Genomic DNA, 24,340 nt, shown 5'->3' with positions numbered 1-24,340 from the left:
TCGAACTCAAGGCGCCACCTTCCTCCCACCCGCACTTAATAAAACCACCCTTCTAGCTCATGATTAGTCCAACCGTGACCTGGCATCATTCGTTTTCCTTTTGCAGGTTAAATGTAAAGGAATAATCATCATTTCTCAAGCACAGGCAAGGAGCTGGATTGAAAAATATTGTAATTACAGGAGGTTGTCTTTATTACTTTGTCCTTCCTTGCAAGATTGGAGACAAAGGAAACCATGCTTACGAAGGTGTAAATGAGGCATTGCCAGTTGAAATTGAAACAAGAAATCCTAACTGGGAGGCATCTGAGACAACTGTCCATCACCGCAATCACTGGTCATTTCTCACGCTATCAGAACTCTGCAAAAGACAACATTATCTCACCTGCAGGGGGCGCCATAGTCTGACCGTCCCGTCGTCGGACGCCGTAGCTACTGTGAGGCAATCGGATTTGACATCCTGACTATTGATCTCGTCTTTTCCCAGCATTCCCCACCGAAGGAAAAAAAGAGCACGTTTCACCAAATTTGAAGACTGAGCATTAAGAAGCAGATCTTAATCTGCTCATGCACTGCACTACATCAAGTACTCAAGTATAAAACTGGGCATTTGAGTTTAAAACAGGATCACTTTTCCATTTAATTCAATATGGCACTTTCGGGTCCATTCCATTGTAAAATTGATCCTTAAACTACTTAATCCCATCACCAGTGCAATGGCAAGTTGTGATGTTGTTAATAGCATTGCTGTCTTACGATACAATTCTGGACCTGGGGTGCTTCCTGCATGGAGCTTCCATGTTCTTCCTGTGTTTGTGTGGGTTTCCTGTGCTTGTGTGGGTGCTGGTATTAAACAACCAGCATGATTTTGGACCAATCTTGCTGGCAGTTTAATTGTCTTTGTTGCGGGTATGTGCATGTCTGTGTTGGTGTGTGCCCCGCGATGCACTGGCGTCCCATCCAGCGTGTATCCTAGCTCCCGCTGGTGGATAGGATTGGATCAAGCAGATTCAAAAATAGACGGATGAAGGGAAAAACCGAGGCTGGATACAATTTCTTTTTATGAGGATAAGAGTGTGTTTCTGTTTACTTCACACATCAGAGGCGAGTTAAAGGAAGGCTCATGGGAAGTCCTAAAAGTATCGCCTACCACAGATCTCTAGAACCAAACATTGGGACCAAGACCAGACAGCAAATCAATGAGTCTTCAATGAAGTGAAATAAATTTCATTGGACTAAAAACAGCAAAACAGCTAATGGCTCCATGGCTTAGGAAGAAGAACCCAATGGCTTCCTCTGATCCAGGATGACATTTTATGCTCAAATCCGAGGGATATTTGTTTCACCATCCTGTAGTTTCCTGAGGGATCTGAAAGTGAAAATCGACTAATAGTCTCAGAACCTACTGCAATTTAGACCAATGAAGTCATTGCTGGATCTATTTACTTTATGTAACCAAGAGGTTTGGGATTCAGGAAATCCTGCTGCTCTCCAGGTCCTGGAATAAATAACCCCAATCTAATCCATTTTTCCAGCACCCCATTGTCCGATACCATACCTGTCTGGCAGAAAGGGGCACAGTGATTAACCCTGGCTGGATGGGCTGGTATCCTGGTGATCTCAATGCCGGCTTTCCAGTCCCACACCACCATCTCCCCACTGCCCGATCCGGAAATCACATAGTTGCCCTGGGGAGAATCGGTTACACCGGGAAGAATGACATTCTCTGCTCCTAGCTTTGGCTACGTTCTTCATCTCCAACAGTTCTAGTATACAGAACTCATCACTGCTCATTTCGTAGTGTGTCTCTTATAAAATCCACTCTCTCAGTTAGTGAGGACACAAACTCAGTAGGCAACTGTTCTCTTGAAGAATCGCATGTTGTCAGCAGAATTTGACCCCCTGGTAACCACTCTCAAGCAGCTCTCCAATGATCTCAGATTATTAAGGTATCAAAACTCTGATAAGTGAAAATCCTCTCATTTCTGACCATCTTACTCATAGACTGTTCAGAACTGCACTGGCAGCACATATGAGGAAGCCAGCACAGGAGTTGGCTCTTGCTTGAACCTCCTGTTTTGATCTTTTCAAATCATGTGTAAGATGGTCATTAAGTATAGATAACTGGTCACTACAGGTCAGTAATGAAAGAGATAACATCTCCTCCCACCAGCCCCCTCTTTGTGACTTACCAAACTACAGACTGAACTGAGGAAGGAGTTCTGTCCCAGAAACTCCCTGACACACTGGCCTGATACTGGCTCCCACACGCGTAACCTGCAGTCATTGGAACAGCTCACCTATAAGAGATGAAAAGATTGAACAAACAAGCACATCCTGAGCTCAATGCACCCAGTGGCTAATGCATCCATCCCGGTCCTCACCAGGGATTCCTCTGTCCAGGTGCATCCAGTGATCCAGTCCGTGTGACATTGAAGGAAGGACCGGGAGAGACACATCGCACGCACATCCCACACCATGAGAGTCTGCACAGAGACACAAATTGAAAGGGTCAGCTACAGCACAGCAAGACAAAGTCACACACGTGCTTTCACTGTACAGATGGAAGTTCAGGTCCATAATAAGCTTGTCTCATTTCATCTGCTGCAGCGTCTCCTGTAATATTTTATAGCCGTATCTTCTACCACGGGCTCTGCTCTGATTTCTCTATTGCATTAATGATCTATCTTCTCACTCGTCCTACACTGTGCATCCTATCCAAATGTATTTATTGGAGATTCGCTCAGCAGTACAGACGTACTCTATAAAGGTCTCAAACAAACTCAGTCTGTCTCAGCAATGTTAACGCTGACCTCTGCAATGTTAACACTGCAGATGAACCTCCACTCTTACCTGATCTTTACCCCCGGATAGAAGCTCTTGTCCATTGGGACTGAATGACAAGCAGGTGACTCCTCCTTCATGACCTCTCAGGACACATGTAGGGGTGATGCTGTCAGAGGGACTAGCTAGCTCCTGAACCGACCACAGAGCAACAGTGAAGTCATCTAGCAATCAGACAGAATAGAAGAGTGTTAATACAGATTGCTGCACTGGTGATATTGATTACTAATGAACATTAGCACTGCATTTAATTGTACTGTATATTATTACACTGACACTGAGAGAGAGGGGTTAATACTGGACACTCCAGTACATTAACACTGCAATGAGAGGGAGGGGTTCATACAGACACACTGACTGACTGGACACTACAGTACACTAACACTGCACTGAGAGAAAGGGGTTAATACAGACACACTGCACTGGGAAAGGAACAGAGAAACACATGAAATACAGTGGCAGGGTTCACGCAGCTAGGCACAACAGTAGCCTAGGTCCGATCTGTGCTAAGAATAAACTTTACCTACATAAACACAGGCAGACAAATTAATATGGTCTTTTCCCAGATCTAGTTAAAGCAAGATTCTGTTACCAGACGCTGATGCTAGAAGAGTTGGGGAGCAGGCCAAGGCAAGGATGGGCCCTCTGTGGGCTTTTAATCGGCTTTGACACGTTAAGCTCTCTGCCATCTCCCCCCACCAGACACGCAGTATGTGGTCATCACTGCCCGACACCAGGACCTCAGTCTTGCCCTCCGTCTGCAACCAGGTCAGGCAGCGCACAGGCACCCTGGGGTCCTCGCTCATCCACTTCTGCTGCCCTGGGGACAAGAAAAACACTATTACTGAGCTGCAGGAAAGCTCTCTCTGTCATCATTCTAGGATCTTGGGATTGGCCTCCCATGATATTTCCACCACCCCCCGCCATGATCCTCTTCCTCTTCAGGCTCTGCAGGCAGCAAGAAAAAAAAAGATATCTATCCATCCTGGTCTTGTCTGTCCATCACTAGGACAAGGACAGGTCAATTCCTCTCCTCTTCCAGTGTCCGGAACACTGGAACACGCCACCCCAGCCATGCTGCTGAATCTGGTGCCCCCCCATCTTTCAGCCGTACCTGAACTCAGCTGGTAAAGCTGGATCCCATCGCTATGGTAACCCACAGCCGCGTAGTCCCCAGTGACGGCCACGCAGAGAGCAGGAGAGCCCGCCGTCGCCGAGGAACCTCCTTCCTGTGAGGCACAAGAGAGGGCAATCCAGTCCCCACCACGCTGAGCAGACACTATACAAATAGGTGTGAGGAGCTTTTGAAGAATATTTAGGAAAGAGAACTGCTACTGTACTGTTCACGACATCTGCTATAGTGCATCAACACCAGATGGAATCGAAGAGAGAAAGACCATTTAAAGTAGGCTACACAGCTGGGAATTACAGCACATGAATGGGCGAACATGCACAGCCCTGACTGGAGACTGGGTTAAGATGTTGTTACCCAGCAAACACAGTATGCGTTGGGCGATAACCACTGCCGGGTTCGTCTTCGCTTTTACTCACCCCTGAGTCCCCTAACCTGCCGACAGGGCGGCCCAGATTGCCAGACCACAGGTTGACCTGTGCAGGACACAGACAGGGCAAGAGACGGAAGAGTGGATTAATACCGCGCACTGAGCAGGCTTCACCCCACAGCGCCGAGTGTTCAGGGTCTGCTCTCACCAGGCAGTCTGTCCCCGCGGTCAGCAGAAGCCTTCCATTCTCCATGAACCTCAGCACCTCCGTGGAGCCCTGGTGAGCTCTATAGTGCCCCACACTGGCCGCCGCGGGTACCGACCAAAGCCTCACCTCCCCAGACAGACACCCTGAGGTAAGGAGCCCGCCGGAGGGAGAGTAGGACAGACTGCGGACAGCCACCTCATGCCCCGACAGATCCTGGAACAGGACACAGGACACAGGTGAAGACGCAATGGAGCAGATGTGGGATACAAATTCCTGTAAGAAGTACCAGGCACACAGTGCCAAACCTCATCTGTTGAAGTAGTTCAAACAACTGGGAGCTGCGTCAGCAGGCGTAGGCTACAAAGGAACAAGGAAAGGTTTATTCCATGCTGAAAAGAGAAGAAAAACAATGTTTTGGCTGTGGAGCCTTCTTTGGGTGTCACACCTGAAGAAGGCTCCACAGCAGAAACGTTGTGTTTCTTTTCTTCTCTTTCAGCATGAAATGAACCTTTACTTGTTCCTAATCTGTTCAAGACAACAGAGAGAAGAAGATCCAGTGACACAATGGCCAACTGATTAATACACTGAGTGAATGGCTAACGTTTATCTCTTACCGACCAATTATCAGACAGTCTGTGTGACCGATGCCCACACTGGCTTATCCTTCTGAGGCATCGAGATGATGGTGGTGACTCAGCTCTGCACGAAACCAGCCTAGCAGGCTAAAAAATGAGGTGAATCTGGCCCAAACTCAACATCTATCTCTGGAAACCAACGTCAGCTGCAGGACCTGGACCTGCGCCGATGCAAAGTGACTTGGGTTTGGCGTTACTGAACTGCAAACACTCACCACCACGCTCTGCCCTGTCAGCCAGTTCCACAGCCGGATCTTCCTGTCCCAACCACCCACTGCCACCAGCTGACCTTCGGGGTGAAAGGTCACGCAGTTCAAAGGGCACGGATTGGTAAGGGTGACACACAGGCTGCCCTTTGGAACGTCCCACACCTAGGGAGAACGGGAAAGAAAGTAAAAATAAATGAGACATTTCTATTATTCTACAGTATATGAGGAGGCATTGATTAATGGTATTTGTAGCATGTTTACTTCCCTTCAATATATACTGTACATCTCTCTGTAGCAGTACAACCTACTGCTATTGAGTTTTTAATGAATGTCTTTAGGCATAAGAACAATACAAGTGACTAAGAAAAAAGACTATGGTATTCAACCACATTGGAACAAATCGGAGACTAGGAATTTATTGTTGCTCTCACGAGATTTCACCTAAAATCAGAACTTTTATACCCAGTTTTGCTAGTATAGAGAGGTATGGGTGTACTGACTAAAGAATGTGTGTGTGTTCCCAGTTTAATTTCTGTATTTTGTAACAGTTACAGATTATCTGCTTAGATAAAATAAGATCACTTTATTAGCCTTTTGTCTTTTCGCAGACCCCAGCTTGCTCTCCATGAGACACACAGACAGGGAGAGAGAGAAGCTTGGGGTCAGAGCACAGGGTCAACCATTTATACAGCACCCCTGGAGCAGCTGGGGTTACCGGCCTTGCGCAGGGCGCCCAACAGAGTAGAATTCCTCTGCCGGCCACGGGATTTGAACCGGCAACCTTCCAGCCACAGGCGCAGATCCTGAGCCACAGTGCCACCACTACGCCCGGTGCTTCCATCTCTATCTGCACAAAATCTGTGTTCTGTGTAGAATGGCTGTGATTTACAGCAACAACAGGACACAGCAGCACTTCCAAGCATCTCTTACCTTCAACTGCGAGTCCAGAGACACGGTGGCAAGGTTCTTCCTGTCAGCGCTGATGTCACATCCTGTTATCGTGCTCTTGTGGGCATCGACTTGGACAGTCCTAGAAAGAAACGAGTGGAAGGGACATATCTGGTTGGTTTCCCCAAATGACCACTAATGGTTAAGTTTGGCAAACTAATACCTTAACTTTGAAAGATCACAAATTAGATATACTGATAGAAAGAACTGCATCAAGCACATGCAAGTTCATATCAGTCTCACAAAATTGCTCATTCTACCAAAAATCGCAGTTGAGATTTCAATGTATATTTGAATTCTATCCTTTACTTACACACCTTTCCCTATAAGCTGGAGGGTCTTGTAGAAAGAATGACAGGACGATGGAAACAGTGAAAAAGGATGGGCTGAACTTTTTCTATTTTTGACATATTGCTATGGCTACAGCACCGTTAGTAACGCCATGTGTGATTTTTGCATGACCAATACCTGCAGCCGTTATCGATGTCCCAGACTTCTAGACGCCCATCGAAGGAGGTGGAGCCCAATAAGCCTTCCCGTAGGAACACACAGCCTGAGATCCCATCACAGCTGCTGACCAGAGACCTTACTTCCTGCGTCAGTGACCAATCACAAGACAGTCAAATTACTCCATAACACATAATCGACATATCACAGTTGATTACCAGAGACCTCACTTCCTGTGCCAGTGATCAATCAGGAGTTTAATTTGTGCATTTTCATACAACAAATCCATTATCTGAATAAGAAAATCCTAAATTTTCCCTTTACACTTCTCCTCTAGTCCCAGACATCTAGGGGCTATTTATTCTCCCTGGGTAGCTCAGCAAAAATGGCTTCTGAAAATAATTCAGGACACCAAAGACCAGGACAGCACAAGGGCAATTATTTCTGAGCAGAAACAAACTGATCAAAGCCAGTTCCATATCTACACCAGACATCTCCTATCACAGAACACTGAGGAGAAATGCCTCCTCCAGGGTCACTGGGCAAACCCCAGGAAGAGCAGAGGAATGGAAATGGCATACCTGCCCAGTCTCCGTGTTGATGACGTGGAGGGTCCCCTGTCCGGTGCCCACCACTGCCAGCCTGTGCCCCGGGTGGAGGCACATACAGGTTGGCACAGCGCGAAACGTCATGAGCGTGTCGCTGGGGAGGCAAAAAGTGGGGCCGATCACGTATTTGATCTCGGCAGTGTCCAGGGAGAGAGGAGTTTCCTTCAAGTGATAAGCGGTATAAAGAAATTCCACAGGATCTAAAAATGAAATCTTAGTTTCCGAGAGCCCTACAACCCAAAAGGCTTCCTAAAGAGCTTTTATGTAAGCGATGGGGCTTACGTTTGGGTTGCCCCAAAGTGCAAGAGTAATAGGTTAAACCTTTCTTTTTTCCCCCGCAAACATTTGATGCTGCTCGTTCGGAAAATTCTGTACCACACTCACAAAAGGTGTGGAAGATCGAGTGAGAGGAACTCTTGAGAAGGGTCAAGACAGTGACTATGCGCGGGAGAGGTTTTCTGTTGGCACCCAAGACAACCGTCTTTCTGCAACCGAAGCCTGTGATTTGTCATACCCGTGTGTTTGATCAGAGAGAAATAAAACAGATTGCGTGATGCCAAATGGCATCTTCCTGTCCTGTTGTGGTTGTGTTTGAAAGACTTCTGTGAGTGTCCTGTGCCTTATGTGCTCCTTTGATATGTTAAACTCTCGCCTACATTTAATGTATAAAAGGGAAAGGATAACTATAGTCCAGTGGGCATATTTACTGAGTTCTAGGGGAAATCCTGACTCTCTGCTATGCTCCCCTTCAGCTGACTGAATAAAAGATCTCTGCTTGACTATCTCCTAACCTGAGTGAAGACTGAGTTTTTCATCAACAATGGGTAGGTGTGATGTGCTTTTTTAGACTTGACTGAAAAGTGGAATTGGTCCTCTATTTAAGGAACGGGAGAAGATTTAAGAACTTTCAAGGAAAGTTACCTGGCTTCTTTCTTAATTTCGCGTGGCTTGTTCAACCATGTTAAGATGCGCACACCGGGCACGGAGCTGTTCTCCCTTCCCACAATTCCCTGGGCCCACCGGTGGGCGGCAGACCCCTCGGGCTCATTGAGGGCCTGCTGGAGGAAGAGCGCCGGCCAGCGGGAGAGGGCAGGGCCGTGGTGACGCAGAAACGCGCGACACGTCTCCAGGGGGCCGTGGGTGACCGGATTCCCCAAGACCTCGCACGAATCTGAGGCGACAGCAGGGGCAGAAAACGCTCACAGTCATTCTACACAGCACACGGGTTGTGTGCAGATAGTTTTGGAAGCAGATCTTTAACTGTTACTAAATGTACAAAGGAAACACAACGGGGCAGCCAAACTGGCAGAGCACACACATTCTTTAGCTTGTACACTCATACCTTGCCATACTACCACAGCTGGGTACTAAAGTTCTGATCACAGACGAAAACTTGAACAAAAGCAACATTAAAGTCCCAGTAAAAGTCTCTGATTCATTCCAACCATTTCTAAACGTTGAGTTAAGGTACTTATGTATTTGAACAGTTTAGAACCATAAACTGTATAACATATATTACAAGAAGAACTGACCCACTTTTGGATGCAAGTGGGAAAAAGCATAAAAAAATGGGCCGTGCTTCCCCTTCTGCCAAGGGGAAGCGTAGCCCACCTCCTCCTCCGCCGCAGTACAGCGGGAAGCGAGAGAAAGAGGAAGAGGAAGAAAACGGCCACGCAGTTCAGAAAAGAGATGCCATACTGACCGTACAAGCTGTACGCCTCCAGGAGACGGGACAGGAGTCCCAGCCGCACGTGGGCATGAAGGAAGTGGAAGCTGGAGAGCAGGGAGCACAGGATGTCCGGCCGACCGGCGCTCACCTGGGACAGAGGGACAGAAAAGGGAAGAGTTACGCTACCGGCCTACAGCCCAACCACCAGCCCCACCTTAAAACACAACGTGATCAATAAGCGATCAAGGAACACAATGACAAATTCAAGGATCTATGAGGATCAGAATCCTTTATTTTAGGTGGAGGTTTGTAGGTTGGATGTTAACAAATGAACCAAAATATGTTAACACCCGTATACAGGATTTGTCTGTAGTAAATGCTCATAACTGAAATATGTATTATGATGTTGTAAGATGCACTGAACAAACAATGTGGACTATATATCCAAACACTGCTTGTTTTTTATATTATTTTATAGTGTATTTCTATAATATTAGTTTATTATTACATTGTCAAAATGCATTTTGGTCCTTTTTACCGCTAAACGTATTCCTAATACTCAACACTTCTGACAGAGTCGATCCAGCTCGACCTCTTCGGGAGGGACAGTCAAGCACACTCCACTGGAGACAACTGGGAACTAAGAGGAAGCTCATTTGAACCTGAGAACAGCAGACGCTTCTGTTCACAGAGGGTAAGACGGACACTCCGGCTGTTCTCAGGACATGGCGGGATGAGGTTCTCGGATCACTAGCAGCTAAACGAGCCAGACGGGTCAAACGCCCCCCCACCCCCCCAACTTGCCATCTGATGTTCTTTACTGGGTGTCTTCCAACTGAAACCTAAAGGGGTCTGACCTCCTGAACGAAGGTTTTGTGAAACGTGCGTACCAGGTGGAAAGGGAGGTGAACAATGGACTCCGCGTCGCAGTTCACAAAGGTATCTCTGCCGTTGGGGTCCGACAGCACCCACAGGTGACCTTCGAGACAGACAGAAAGAGAACACCGTCATAACCGGCAGGACCAGATCGTCACCGCCATTTCGGACATCTTCATTTTGACTTCCTTTGGCCCCGTGAGCCCTCCACCCTTACTTCCATTTGGCTCATTTGGCCTGGAGCGCATACTGTACATGCGAGCGAGGGACCCCTTCATATTAGCCTGGTCCCAAGGGTCTGTGTGCACAGAAACTCACAAAGGCAACAAGACGCAAGACCAGGGGCTTGACGTTCTGCCTTCTGGGGGCCAAGAACAGCAAACACAAAGCCAGCACTCAACATCCCACCAATAGCACCTATACACGTCTTTTAAATAAGAAAAAAATACTTTTTTACACCCAAGCGAGAACGTGTCATTCCTAAATCCTTCACTATTATCAATTCTCTTTTAGTGTGGAAGTTCAAGAAACTTCCACAGTCAGTGCCACTATCTACACTGTCAGTGTGGGAAGTGCACCTTGACTCTTTTATGACCTTCTGGAAGAAGAGAAGACCTCAGTTATGCGCACGTTGCTACTATCTCATCTGCAGAAGGGAGCACTGTACCTGCCAGGACAAGATGGGCTCTCCTCATTGCATCTTGGTTCTGCAGGTACAGCTGCTCAAAAGCTGACCTTACGTCGCTTTTGGTAAGGCAGAGGTAAGAGTCCGGGCCTTGGGAACTGGGCTGGCCAAGCATGCTGGAACAAAGGAAGTGCTTGTTAAGCCACATCGAGGGACAGAAAGGTGAAGCAGCCGCAGCGAAAAGTGACCACCCCCACCCCCCAACCTCCTTACTTTTGCAATGTCCAGACTAGCTGGGTGAAGGTTGCCATGGGAACGAGGTTCCTGGGATTCCTTGACAACTGCATCACTTCCTGCCAGGTTGGGTCCTCACACTCCTCAGCCAGTGTCTTACAGGTGCACAGAATGACATACAGATCCCGTTCTCTCAAACCTGAATCGGGAAATTACCCGCGTTACCTGCAGGCACAGCACTGCTCAGAAGCCTGTCTCAATATCCACCCATCAGCCGTTTGTTCTTTAGTCCTCCATCGGCCAAGAAGAGGAAATGGCTTTTCATTTAATGAGTGTACTCTTCAGATGTGGCAAGGAACCACTCGTCAGAGCGTGACAGTAAGAGTCAGGGTGGGTGAGGGTGTGAGGCAGACACTGCATGTCAGTGTAAGTCTCTGCGTGTATCAGTCAGAGCAGCAGTCTGTACTGTGTCTTGGACTGTGGGAGAAAACTGGAACACTAGGAGGAAAACCACATGAACATGGAACCTACACAAACTCCACACAGATAGCACCCCAGGAATTGAACCCAGGGCCACTGCTCCACAGTGCCCCCCATCAGTGTACGTCTCAGTGGGTTAATCAATAGCTGTCAATGCACCAGTCTGTACAACAATGGCTGCCTAGTACTTTCTACGTTGAGACTGCACACTTTCATCCCGTGTACAAGCCTCACTGTTCCCTTACCGTTTCGGCTGACCGTCAGAGCGCCCAGCGCCCGGGAGAGCTCCTCTGTGCCATGGTGGAGCTGCAGTCGTGACAGAGAGTGCTGGACGAGCTCACCGAGAGATGGGGGCAGGGTCTGCAGGGCCTCCTTCATCTGAAACCACCACCATCATCATAACCTCCACTGCCACACAAGCTCCCAGATCACCCGTACATTCATGCAGGCACGACCTTACCGCAATCCATCTTTTTCTGAAGCTTGTTCCCTTTTATCCTGCTCAGTTGCCAAAAAGGAAGCTAATTTGTATTTTCTCTACTTAACGGGACCAAAGGCTGTTACCAGTGTACCATGGCCTCTTCTTCTCTCTTATATATCCCTTATGATCCCCAAGAATCCTTGAAGTGTGATTTACAGGGGAATTTTAGGCATTTTCCACTATAATAGAGCAGTGGGTTCCATAGTTCATGAGTGTGTGGACACTTATGCAGTTTCCGCACTTTAGATACTATAGTACACTCACTAAATCTGTAATGACTCAACAAATCGCTCTGGTTGTCTGTGTAGTCCTGTATGCTTGAGTGTGGAGCTCAGTGAGATGGCTGGTGCAGACAGACACAAACACACTCACACCAGGGCCATTTTTTCCAGAAGCCAATTACCCTACCAGTGTGTCTTTGGACTGTGGGTTTAAACCAGAGCACTCACAGGAAACCCACACCGACATGAGGAGACCACACAAACTCCACTCAGATAAACCCCCATCTATGGAATTTGAACCCAGTGCTGCAAGACAGCAATGCTAACCAGTGTGCCACTATGTGCTGCCTATGGCTGATTTCACATTTTTCTTTTTTCATGGACATCCCTCAGTATCGCCGCTGACCACCAGGGGTCAGTGGACCAACATTTGGACACCCACTGCTCTAGTGGACAGGCTCTCACCTTCTCAAAGACTGCAAAGGCTCTCAGCTCCTCACAAGCCAGGCTCAGGTAAAGGGGACTGACAGAGCCTTTCTTCATCAGGAGAGTCTGCAGCTGCAACGCACATCAAACCCAGTTCAACCTCAAAAAAGTCATTTTGTGGGCCAGAGACTGGAAAGTACAGCATCTAGTAACTTACAACAAACTTCGACAGAACAAGCGATCCTGTTTTAAAAGTCTCCCACTGGCTGTCCGTTTCATTTCAGGAGAAGATTTCAAAATAATATTGCTGTATTTTGAAAATTGCCAACGGTGTATCTGCATCATATTCAACTGGGGACATCCACAGATTCTACAGACATATCTACACTTTGACAAGCTCTTTCTTCTATTTCTGAATGGAAAAAGAAGTAAGGATTTTAGGAGCTTTAATTTGAGAAGTTCACTGCCTCAGATACTTGTCTTTACTCCCAGAAGCCCTTGGCTCTGCATTAAAACACATCTTCACCTTTCTGAAACAACTGCAAATCTTTTCACCTAAAACTACGTGGGAATTTATGTCAAAATTAAAACAACAAGTATTTTCTTAAATTCATTTAAAGATTACTAACTAAATGCTATGGCTGGCCGGTGAATTGTGACGTCCCCTGGAATGGCTCTGTTGTTTGTTAGCAGAAAGCTGGATCATAGCACAGCACCCACAGATAGCGCCCAACTTTCCTGGCACTAAGGAGTGCTACTGAGCCCAGAGGTTTTATCATTTTATGTTGTTTCTGCTACCTGGTTGTTGAAGGCAGAGTCGCTCAGTTTCTTCCCATACATGGCCAGCCCTTTCTGGACAATCTCCTTCCTGTCCGGCAGGCTAAGTGGTCCCAAGGGAAAAGGCATAGCTGATTTCTTCTTGGCCAAGGTCTGCTGGAGGGCTGAATTGGAGGTGACACTCACCACCAGGGTCACACCCTGCAAGTGGATGAGAATGAACTGGAGTTGACTGAAGAAGTCGAAGCGTAGCACAGTACAATCTAGTCATATTGTTTCATTTGACGCATTTACTCAATCAGAACAACAGGCCATCACGCAGAAAGAACTGCAGGTTAGTGGTGTACTAGCATTGCGGCAGAGATCTGCAGCATGATAATGAAGATCAGTACAGCTGTGTTGCATCACAGTACGGCATCAATCAATAACAGTACCAAAGAGCAATTCAGGGCCTCTACACACTGGAGTTCTTGATTTGCTATTGAGTAAGTCTGGTTCAGTTAGAGAGTGAACAACAAAGTTCAGCTGCCAATAATCTCCAACTGAACCAAAACAAAGATCACCCATTTTGCATTTTGATCCATTTCTGGACTCAAGGGCTCCTGCATGACCTCCTGGCATAAGTTTGCATTCAGATGCTTCCTACCTTTCAGTGAGAAAATGATTTGCCATGATAAAATTACCAAGAAGACTTATGCATGCCTTCTCTGCTGCATAAGCGCCATGTGTAATACATACAGCACAGCCAAAAACCTCAAACACATTAATTAATCCAAGGGTCCCGCCTGCTTCCTTCATACAGTTCCGTCCCTTCCCTCATACCTGGGGGAGATGCTGTGGGATCCAGTCGGAGACCAGCTGGCCTTGAGCATTCTGCAGCCGGTCAGCATCGTCAATCAAGATGGCCAATGGCTTGTTGGGCCGGTTGCCACTGATGGCGTCGAGCTGCGAGTAGAAATCCGACAGCAGTTCCCTGAAAGAGAGATCATTTCCAAACAGCTGGATTTAATCCAAGACTGAAAAGCCTCTCTTATGTGGAGAGGTCAGAAAGAACACAATTGCTTTTGCAGAAAAGAGTTCGGGCTGCACACAGACTTCCTCCGAGGGATTTTTGGCCACCCTACCTATAGGTTGAGGGAAGCTCCACCTCCTTTCCCAGCCTCTGCTTCAGCCATTGGATAAGGCAACGCAAGAGCTGTTCCACTCTGTCGGCTGATTGGCTGGCACTAGCAAAGTAGGAAATGACATCAAAGGATGGAGTTTTCTGGGATTTGTCTGATGGTTTCTTCAGCTCATTTGCCAGAGCAGCCTGTGGAAGTCAAGAGAGACAATATCAGTTTTGTAAATATCCGATGTTTGTGAACAGTCCCAACTTTGCAACAACTCATTTATATTATTTCCATCACTGGCAATGGACTGCTAGCAATGATAAAATGTTCCCATAAAAAGCATACCACTAAACATGGATGATACAACGAGCTGACACTGGGAACTAAGAGATTTCAAATTTCCTAAATAATAAAAAAATCTATATTCAGAAGGAGGAAGGGTAATCATGTTAAACAGGATGCAAAACCACCTGAGAAAATATTTTTGAAATGAGAGTGAAGAGGAGAGGATGATGTAGCCAATGACTAGAACATTTTTAGCAGGTGAGTCATTAATTAATTACCATGAACACGGTCTTCCCTTCTCCAGGTTCCGCAGGGATGAACACCAGGCCACCCTTCTGCATCACGCGGATTTTGGCTGCTGCCGTGGCGACCAGCTTCTTTCTCCCGTGACAGAGTCGCTGCTGGGCTTCCTGGTAGACTTCCTGTGCCGTGACCTCAGACGACTCCTCTGAATCGTCATCTTTCTATGTGGAAAACCCAAAAATGAAGACAAAGGGCTCTCAGCTTGACTTCTAGAGGTTTCCCACAAGAACGGGATTCGGAAGCACTGCTCTAGACTAGGGGATGCCAACTCCAGTCCTCAAGAGACACTATCCAGAAAGTTCTACAGCTCTCTAACAGGACCAGGATTGAGAATTACAGCTCTAGACCAGGAGATCTCAACTCCTGGTCTCTAACAGGACCAGGATTGAGAATTACAGCTCTAGACCAGGAGATCTCAACTCCTGTCCTCAAGAGACACTATCGAGAAAGTTCTACAGATGTCTACCGGGACCAGGATTGAGAATTATAGCTCTAGACCAGGATAACTCAACTCCAGTCCTCAAGAGACACTATCCAGAAGGTTCTACAGGTCTCTACCAAATACAGGATTGAGAATTACAGCTATAAACCAGGGAAGCTCAACTCCTGTCCTCAAGAGACACTGTCTAGCAGGTTCTACAGGTCTCTACCAGGACCAAGATTGAGAGTTACAGCTCTAGACCAGGAGAACCCAGCTCCAGTCCTCAAGAGATACTAACCAGAAGGTTCTACAGATCTCTACCAGGACCAGTACTGAGAACCACAGCTCTAGACCAGAAGAACCCAGCTCCAATGCTCAAGAGACACTATCCAGAAGGTTCTACAGATCTCTACTGGGATTGAGAATCACTGCTCTAGACCAGAGGAATCCAACTCCAGTCCTCAAGAGGCACAGTCCAGCAGGATTGATGGGTCTTTTTATACCTCCTTCTTCTTAAGAACAAGGAAAGCCATCAAAGTGTTCAATTAAATACACAATGGCTTCAACTAGTAATTACGGGCTCAGGTGGAAGCAAATCCAGAAACTTTCTGGTCCTCTAGGGCTGATGTTGTTTAGCCCTGGATTACAGGAAGAGGATAAAGCTGACCCGAGTCCAGTCCATCTCATTTCATCTCAGTCCTCGAGGGGGAGTCGTGTCCACAGGTGTTCTTGGTCTCCTGCAATCAGCAGAACCTCCGGCTGTTAAAATCGGTCCAATTAAGACAATAATGGGATGATTTAGGCAGTTTACAGCTGAGCAGGAATGAAATCCTGCAGGCACAGTGCCCCCTCCAGGACCTATGTTGGACACCTCCAGCGCCAAACCTAGAAAGCACAGTGATGAGCTAAGCTAACAAAGTTAAGATAACTAGGAAAGAACTGCTCTGAGCTGTAGTGTTGCATGTCTTTTAGACCACTAAGATCCTGTACCAAACAAAAGATAAATATACAAATTTTGTTACAGTTTGACTCTTCCTGTCACAAGTCACAAATCTCAGTAATTAAAAAAAGACATTCAGTCTAAAACAGAACTTGAGTTACATCAACGTGCTGCATCGCCATATAATACTCAGTTTCAGACCGACTTCGGTTTGGAACTTTTACCTCCAGGGAATGTTACACATGTAGAAAAACTTGCATAAAACATCAGCTTTGCAAACATGACTGGACAGAAGTGTCACCAACTTGCACAAACTGCTCCAACAGCGCCCCCCAGAGGTCTTCCAGAACCGCTTTCCCAAACGTCTCCAGGCCCTTCGCAAATGGCTTCCCATCGGCAACACCTCCCCACTCTGCAGGATAGCTAGAGATCGACACAGGTAAAACGGGAATGTGATGAAGATATCTACAGTCTATTTCAAACTCAACTATATTTCTCTGAACTCTTGTCCTGTAGGATTAGCTTGCTGAGGTGTTGCTAAATATTTTGTTTACTGAAACAATATATGAAACGAAAAGGTTGAGGTGACTTTCTGTACAATAGACTACAGCTAAATATACCTTGGAACCAAAAAAAAGTCTATTATTTCCTGTTGAAGCTGGTGTGTTCATAACTTTTGTACTTCAGTACATTGTGGATATATAAAAGAACAAGCACAATCTTACAAAATACAGAAAAAAGAACCTACTCCCTCGTAGTTTTCGCTCCACTTTGCAGCACTCGGCACTTCAGGTCTTCCATTTTAGACTTGGCGTCTCCTGACTCTGCAGCAAAATCTGCCCTCCAGGACACAGGCACAGACCTGCTCAGTTGCACACAGAGACAGATCAGTGTCCGTCAACAACCCCAAATATCACCTCTCTGCATACCCACATTTTTTTTCCTTTTCTCTCCCGTCCATAATGCTGTCCTTATCATCTCTCTTTCTGCTTCATCAAACTATTGATCTCCCTTTCAAGGTCTTGTGCTCTATTAATGTAATTCCTTCCTCCACTGCCTCACTTTATTTGCCTCAGCATCACCCTCTTTCTTCCTCTATTTTTTAATTTGATCCTGCTGTCTTTAGCTTTTATCTGTGCCTGACCAATCTGCTTCTCTGTACCCGACCATTTCCTTGCCCCGCGCCATGCCAGTTTGTTTCTCTGTGCCCCACCAGTTCCTTGTCCCACGCCCCACCAGTTTGTTTCTCTGTGCCCCACCAGTTCCTTGCCCTACACCTGACCAGTTTGTTTCTCTGTGCCCGACCAGTTCCCTGCCCTGCGCCCCACCAGTTCCCTGCCCCACGCCCCACCAGTTTGTTTCTCTGTGCCCCACCAGTTCCTTGCCCTACACCTGACCAGTTTGTTTCTCTGTGCCTGACCAGTTCCCTGCCCCGCGCCCCACCAGTTCCTTGCTCCCTACCTGATCAGTTCTGGTGTTCGCAGGTAGAAGAACGTGCGGTCCTTGGCAGAGTCTGGGTGCAGGGACTCAAACTGACGGATCTCAAGTTCCGTCACTGACAAGCCGGGGGGGACAGTCTTGAGCTAAGAAGAGCACAGACATACACACGCCGAGACACTGGCTAATCAGTAGCGCCCAGGGACAGAATGACCAGTGGCGAAAATATAAAAGTATGATCTTCAGACCTTGTCAATTTTAGCGCTTAGGAACAAGGTGGGAAGTGTTCCATCTGGAGGGAGGTCTTACCCAGTCAAACTGAGGCTGGTCTGAAATGGAGATCTCTGTGGGAACCAGTCCATACCTCTCTCCCAAAATCCCCACGAACAGCTGGCTGCGGCACACCTCCGACAGACACATCTCCACCATCCTGACAGACCAGGAAGAAGCAGAGTAAAAAAATAAGAGGGAGAAGGAAAAAGGACCAAAAAGAGCAAAGAAGGGCTAGCTGTGATATCTTTCTTACCTGTGCCTTATTCCACCCTCTCTAGTTTCTGTATTGCATTATCTCTGCTCCTTCTCCCCAATTTATAAGCGCTTCCTTCATCCCGGTACTTCTCCTTAACCTTCAGTTCTCTTCTATTCTCTCTCATCCTTGGTTGCCTATCCCAAATCCTCTCCCTCCCCTGAGCTCTCGATCTCACTCACTCACACACACACACACACCTTTGCCTGCTGGACTCTTCCTCCGTCACTCCCCAGCGCAGTTCCACCTCCTGCACAGAGAGGCAGTACAGGGCAGCGCGTCGCCGCAGCTCGGGGAAGATCAGGCGCACCAGGACGTCTCTCTCCCCGTGCATGTCTCGGAAGGTGGAGGATATGAAGACCCGCACATTGCGCCACCTAGGGGAGCAATGATGCAAGAAAGAGGGGTGGCCTATTACAGATTGCCTGAAAACAGCGTATCTTACGACGGGAAGCTGCAATGTCCCTCGGGCTTGAATTTGTAAATAAGACAAAGAGGCAAAGTGACCTTCCTTAGCTTCTTGCATTTCATATGTGTTTGCATGACAGTAAACCTTTAATTAACCCAGTAATCTCATTTGAAACTGAAGAGGACTCTTTCAAGCAGCAGGCACATTAACAGCAGCAGTGCGTGCGAGAGATCTTCCTCACCCTTCCCAGTATACCCTGGTACAGACTAGAGTAGTTGTGGCCCATTCTGAGCCCTGCCGGTTGTACAGACCACCTTTAAACGCTCTACTGAAAGAACACACCAACAACCTACAGCTTTCAAAGATCACAGCCAGCCATCCCTAACTTCACAGAAGCACGAAACTTAATAAACTGATTACAAAATGCATCTGTTCCACATCTGTCCAGAGTGATGATTTAATGAAGACCTGCAAGAGTTTTTTTGCTTTGGCCCTACAGGAGCAGGAGTGGCCTCAAACAGAGCCCTCATCCTTTGATAATGAAGTAAATCGCGATTTCTTCCCTTGATTGTTCTGTTTTCATGGGGTCGTCTGAAGTCAATGGCTCTGTGTCTTGTATCAAGAAAGCTGCTTGGATTTGAATTGAGAGCAATATTTAAGACAGACAAACTGGCCAGAGCCGAAACGACTGTATGTTGACCATACACTGTACAAAGTCCAAAATGGCAGACAGACATTTTGCCGTACTCTACCAGGTTAAGAGACTGACTTCGCTTTAATAACATAGTGGAGCTGTCCCATGTTCCACTTTGTCTACATCCATAGCAGACAGGAGCTGTCCAATGTTCCAGTGGTGCTAAACTGCATCACATCTCCAATCCCATGAAAGACTGATTGTGCCACTTGAGTGTTGCTACAACATTGTTTAAAGGAGCTGTCCCGCTCCAAAAGGTCCCGAAGACTTCAGAGCAGGTGTTCGATATGAGACAACTCTTTTCTGTCTCATCTGCTCTTGTTCATTTGCCAATTACGTGCTGCCTGCAGTTACAAAACGCATTTAGTTTACACATTCTGGTACACTGCATGACATTTTTACACCCACGTAAGGAAAACATGGCATAATGCTGAACAACCAGTCATCAAGCAAATCAGAGCGAGTGCTTACTTTCTTGACCATTTCTGCAGAAACCGACGATAACTGTCCTGCATTTCAGAGGGTGATGTGACAGACCTGGCTGAAATTCTTTGATTACTTATGCAAACTTTTTTTAATGAAGTTCACATTTAGTTCATAATTCACAGGATGTGGTAATGATCAATCCTACAGGTTAGTTCACCTGGGCCTTTCATCTTTATTCAGTGACTTAGCTCAGGTTGTATGAAAATAGGAAGACGCATAAAGCAGGCAGAGGCTTGGACTGCCTGGGTCTTTAGGAAGCTTTTAATTTATAATAGAAATACATGCGATGCGCTGTACCTTACTGCTGGCGTGGGTAGCAACGGGCAGGTATCGGTGACTCTTGCCATCTGCTCTTTGGCACCATCTTCTGGAGGGATGCGGTATAGCCTGTCAATTTGCTCCACATGATCCAGCAGCCTGGAAGACCCTCTTTCAGCGATGAACCTGCAACACGAAAAAGCAGACTGAATGAGCCAGAGGACACATCTCACTTGTTTTGAGGGGTTTACTGTTTTTTTTTTTAGAAGAAGCAGTAGCTCCATTTCAATTGGTAATCACTGGAATTCTAAATGTACACTCCCACCACCCTTTGGGTCAAGGTGCGCCTCCTATTTCTGCCTTCGTCCTCTGATTTGCGATTAACTGCTGATTCTGTAGAAACCCACTGAGTTGGCTTTGTCAGTGCCTAAGGATTTTGAATATTTGAACCAGGTTCCTTCATAGTCTTCACTTTTCAAGACTAATGTTTTTCAATGGTTTTCACCCGTCATGGATCATTCAAGCACAGGACTGCTCCCGGTACCTCTTATCTAGACATATTTTCCCATTGCACTGTCTAGGCGGTGACGGCAAATGTTTACGCGATCATCAAATTCGAAATAATAAAATGGATACCATTTTTACGGACACCTCTTACCAAAGCTTCATGACGTGATAAGGGTTAATCTGGCTTGTAAAAGGCATTAATGCACACAGAGGGTCGTGGGAGCTTTCTTTCTGACTTCTGTTCCACTTGCCAGTTAAGTGACAGTGCCTGCTCCTATCTGAATGACATACAGGCAAGGAAATATAAGGCAGCATAAAGCACTGATTAAGAGCAGAGGTTCACTAACCTTCCCCACCTTTTCTATGGGAAACACATGACAAAGTGAAGGACGTGCCATCGCAAGAAGCACAGCTGTAAGCCACAGAAAGGTGTTGGCCGCCTATGGGCACGGAGGCCAGCAGAACGATGAGCCATCCTCAGCTTACACGTTACGTTAAGGAGTTATTCATATTAAAAATATTAATGGTATTAATAGATAGCCTGAGAAGAACAGATATCTGAAACCTCCACCCCTTTGCTGGTAATGAGAAGGAGGTGAAGCTCTGGTAGTGAGAGTATGTGCACTTGAAAAGGAACCTGCAGCTGAAACATTTGGGCGTTTTTCTTTTCTCATTTTCAGCATGAAATCAGCTACTGCTGGGTCCTTAAAAAAAGGCCAAAGCCCAGCCGCTCACACACCTGCTAGTACAACAGAGGGTGGGGCAGATTCCTGAAAAACAGCGCTTAAGTCAACAGGGCTCTGCAACCCGAAGAGGGCGAGACAGAAGCAGAAAGGTACGTAAGAAAAGGGTGGGAACTGTCAAGGGCTCAAAAGAGGAAGAAGGAAAGGTTTCGATAGGCAGGTATGGATAACCCCAGCATGTTTTTAATTTTAGTAATGCTGATATCAGCGTTACTCAAGGGAATGTCCATCTATCCTCTGCTTTGCTGTGGTATTCAAACTGTTAAAGAGAAATGCGGTTTGGTCACATTGGAGAGAGACACAGAGAGAGAAAGGTCCAGGGCATTAGTGACTTTGCATTCCCTGACTGACTGGAACAGGTACTCCAACCATAATGTAGTGTCGCAGCTTCACTTACTTCAGAATCTGTTCGCTGAACCCATACAGCAGCACGCAATTCTTCTCCGTTTTCGGTTTTATTTCTTTTTTCTCCCTGAGAGAGAAAGCAAAATCTGGGGAGATGTTCACAGCTGCACCACTCCACGAATGTTTCTCACTTCTAGCAGGGAGACCCCCCCCTCCTCATTTATACAGCTCATCCCAACAGGCAACTCCTGTGTGCACATCACTGCACTGGCTGCCAGTGAAGATTAGAACCAGTTTGCAGGCTCTGCTCACTGCCCTCCGTACAACACAGTAAATTTGCACTGCAGCTCAGTACACGCTTTGCTTCGCTGTGTTGATCTAATTCCATTATTCAAGATTTCACTCTACTTTGAGGCAAACCATTGACCTTTAACCATAATAAACCAAAGAAGGCATTTATATAGTTCTGCAGAGCACAAAATTTTATTAGCATTATTAATACAGGTGGCTCGGTGAGATGATCAGCAGAGAGCTGTTCTGAACCGGAGCGGCCTCCCATGTGGATCAGGGAATCCTGGGACTCTGATTACGGAGAAGGGCGAGTGTGCAAAAAAAAAAATCTGGAGAGATGTTCACAGCCGCACCACTCCACGAATGTTTCTCACTTTTAGCAGGGAGACACCCCCCCTCATTTATACAGCTCATCCCAACAGGCAGCCCCTGTGCGCACATCAGAAGATTAGCTGTGTTGCTCTAATTCCATTTTTCAAGATTTCACTCTACTTTGAGGCAAACCATTGACCTTTAACCATAATAAACCATAGAGGGCATTTATATAGTTCTGCAGAGCACAACATTTTATTAGCATTAATAATGCGGGCGGCTCGGTGGCGCAGCGCTGAGATGATCAGCAGAGCTCTGTTCTGAACCGGAGCGGCCTCCCATGTGGAATTTGCATGTCTTCCATGTGTTCATGTGGGTTTCCTCTGGGCGCTCCGGTTTCCTCCCACAGTCCAAAGACATGTGGGTAGGTCAAGTGGTGGATGGGAAAATTGGTCTGTGTTTGTCTCTTGGTGCCCTACATCATACCAGCGTAACAAAGGACTGTTTTTTTGGCTGGCTGCTGGAACATACCCACACCGTGCTAATGCCGAGCCCAAATTGCACATGCCCTGGGGCTTAGTTTCAAGGGGATCTAAGCATCGACATTATCAGGGCCTGAGCAGTAGGTGATCATGGAATACTGGGACTCTGATTACTGAGAAGGGCAAATGTGCAGAGACCATGCCTAGGAGAAAAGAGGACACCAGGTCCCACTGACACTACCTTGAACTCACCGCCAGTTTATCTTGGGGCTGGGACGGATCGTTTTACAATATTTGCATAGTGTATCCTGTTCATTATAGTCCCAGTGTTCCTGGCCATTCTCATGTAGCAATGATACACTGATGACCGTCAACATTTATTTAAAGCAAATAATGCCGAGAGTGACTGTAAATCACGTAACACATCTAAAGTCAATCAATTGAATTTATGACCATGTTTAATTGTGATGTTGACTCTGAAAACTATTATAGCATCATAAATCGTGGTAATGGGTGGCACAGCGGTCCGCATAGCTGATTCACAGCGCAGGGGCCCCGGGTTCAATTCCAGGTCTGGGGTGCTGTCTGTGCGGAGTTTGCATGGTGGTCAGCTAGGAAACGGGTCCTGGCAGGAGTGTGTCTGTGCGTTTGCCCTGCCAAGGACTGGTGTCCCACCCGGGATGTACCCTGCCTTGTGACCTTTCCTTGTCGGGATAGGGTCTGGCTCCCCCATGAACGTGATTTGGATAAACTGGTTAGAAAATGTATGGATGGAAATTGTAGGATTTTTATAGCACACTAAAATTCACCAGCTCGTTTTTTTTCATGAAAATCGAATAAGGACTCGCATTTTTCTTATTGCGGAAATGATGCATCCGGGATGGGAAAGTCTTTGCTTCTGCGTGTGAAGGCCACGCTTGGTTTAAAAAAAAAAGTAAGAAACTTTTGCACCTGTTCTTACCTCTTGCTAAGGAAGACGTTAACAACCAGAGCTTCAGAATTCACCTCTTTCTTGTACCGATGGAGGGAATGGGTTACCTCTCTCTCCGATGTCGGCGCCTCCAGAAATATGACTGTGTCAAACTGCAAATCAAAAGATCTCCAGAGTGATTTGTAATAGTAAAATCCACAACCTACAGGGCTGACAAGTTACAAGCACTGTAACGTTCCACAGGATCTTTATATTAAATATCTGCATTCCAGGAAAAAACATTCTTTAAATGTGCAGCTACACGTATTGAGGAGACATACGTGTAGCTGCACGTATGTCTAAACGATTTAAACGATTTTTAAGACTCATTTTCAACAGTCTGTCTTACAACAGATGTGGACAGGTTAAATTCTAAAGTCTTTCTTCTTAAAGGAAAACAAAATAAAGAGTGTAATAAACTTATTATTGGTCTTTTAACATCTAGGAATGAGCGAAATGGATAGACCATGACTTCATTATTTACACTAATGCACTCATAAGAAATGCTGTGTTTTTGCTGTAGCTAGGGAGACAGCAATGCCATTTTTTTTAACCACAGAGACTGGGTAGAGTTATCACAAGGCTTTCGCTCCAACACGAAGAGGCGTCAAACGATCTTCTGGTTTGCAACGAAT

At 46.5% G+C, this 24,340-nt stretch overlaps 1 protein-coding gene across 3 annotated transcripts in view; it reads right to left on the bottom strand.

The window, feature by feature from the left end:
- The window catches only part of LOC107076134 (telomerase protein component 1-like), a 51,664-nt gene that overhangs the window by 8,483 nt on the left and 18,841 nt on the right, over nt 1-24,340 (bottom strand). For all 3 annotated transcript variants that reach the window (XM_069188621.1, XM_069188623.1, XM_069188622.1), the window contains exons 16-47: nt 23,697-23,818; nt 21,703-21,777; nt 20,095-20,241; nt 18,409-18,585; nt 17,992-18,112; nt 17,707-17,828; nt 16,994-17,107; nt 16,551-16,668; nt 14,860-15,045; nt 14,312-14,496; nt 14,010-14,160; nt 13,209-13,388; nt 12,450-12,542; nt 11,528-11,660; nt 10,842-11,001; nt 10,611-10,744; nt 9,958-10,046; nt 9,101-9,215; nt 8,320-8,569; nt 7,372-7,492; nt 6,812-6,936; nt 6,326-6,425; nt 5,402-5,557; nt 4,552-4,764; nt 4,393-4,449; nt 3,956-4,070; nt 3,434-3,661; nt 2,851-3,005; nt 2,382-2,483; nt 2,190-2,297; nt 1,556-1,685; nt 383-474 (exon numbers count right to left, since the gene is read on the bottom strand). In XM_069188621.1, the coding sequence (XP_069044722.1) occupies nt 383-474; nt 1,556-1,685; nt 2,190-2,297; nt 2,382-2,483; nt 2,851-3,005; nt 3,434-3,661; nt 3,956-4,070; nt 4,393-4,449; nt 4,552-4,764; nt 5,402-5,557; nt 6,326-6,425; nt 6,812-6,936; nt 7,372-7,492; nt 8,320-8,569; nt 9,101-9,215; nt 9,958-10,046; nt 10,611-10,744; nt 10,842-11,001; nt 11,528-11,660; nt 12,450-12,542; nt 13,209-13,388; nt 14,010-14,160; nt 14,312-14,496; nt 14,860-15,045; nt 16,551-16,668; nt 16,994-17,107; nt 17,707-17,828; nt 17,992-18,112; nt 18,409-18,585; nt 20,095-20,241; nt 21,703-21,777; nt 23,697-23,818 (4,374 nt within the window). The remainder of the gene's footprint in view (nt 1-382; nt 475-1,555; nt 1,686-2,189; nt 2,298-2,381; nt 2,484-2,850; nt 3,006-3,433; nt 3,662-3,955; nt 4,071-4,392; nt 4,450-4,551; nt 4,765-5,401; nt 5,558-6,325; nt 6,426-6,811; nt 6,937-7,371; nt 7,493-8,319; nt 8,570-9,100; nt 9,216-9,957; nt 10,047-10,610; nt 10,745-10,841; nt 11,002-11,527; nt 11,661-12,449; nt 12,543-13,208; nt 13,389-14,009; nt 14,161-14,311; nt 14,497-14,859; nt 15,046-16,550; nt 16,669-16,993; nt 17,108-17,706; nt 17,829-17,991; nt 18,113-18,408; nt 18,586-20,094; nt 20,242-21,702; nt 21,778-23,696; nt 23,819-24,340) is intronic.

The sequence above is a fragment of the Lepisosteus oculatus genome, chromosome 4 (assembly GCF_040954835.1).
Source record: "Lepisosteus oculatus isolate fLepOcu1 chromosome 4, fLepOcu1.hap2, whole genome shotgun sequence".
Lineage (NCBI taxonomy): Eukaryota > Metazoa > Chordata > Actinopteri > Semionotiformes > Lepisosteidae > Lepisosteus > Lepisosteus oculatus.
This window is presented reverse-complemented; position numbering and strand designations above follow the sequence as displayed.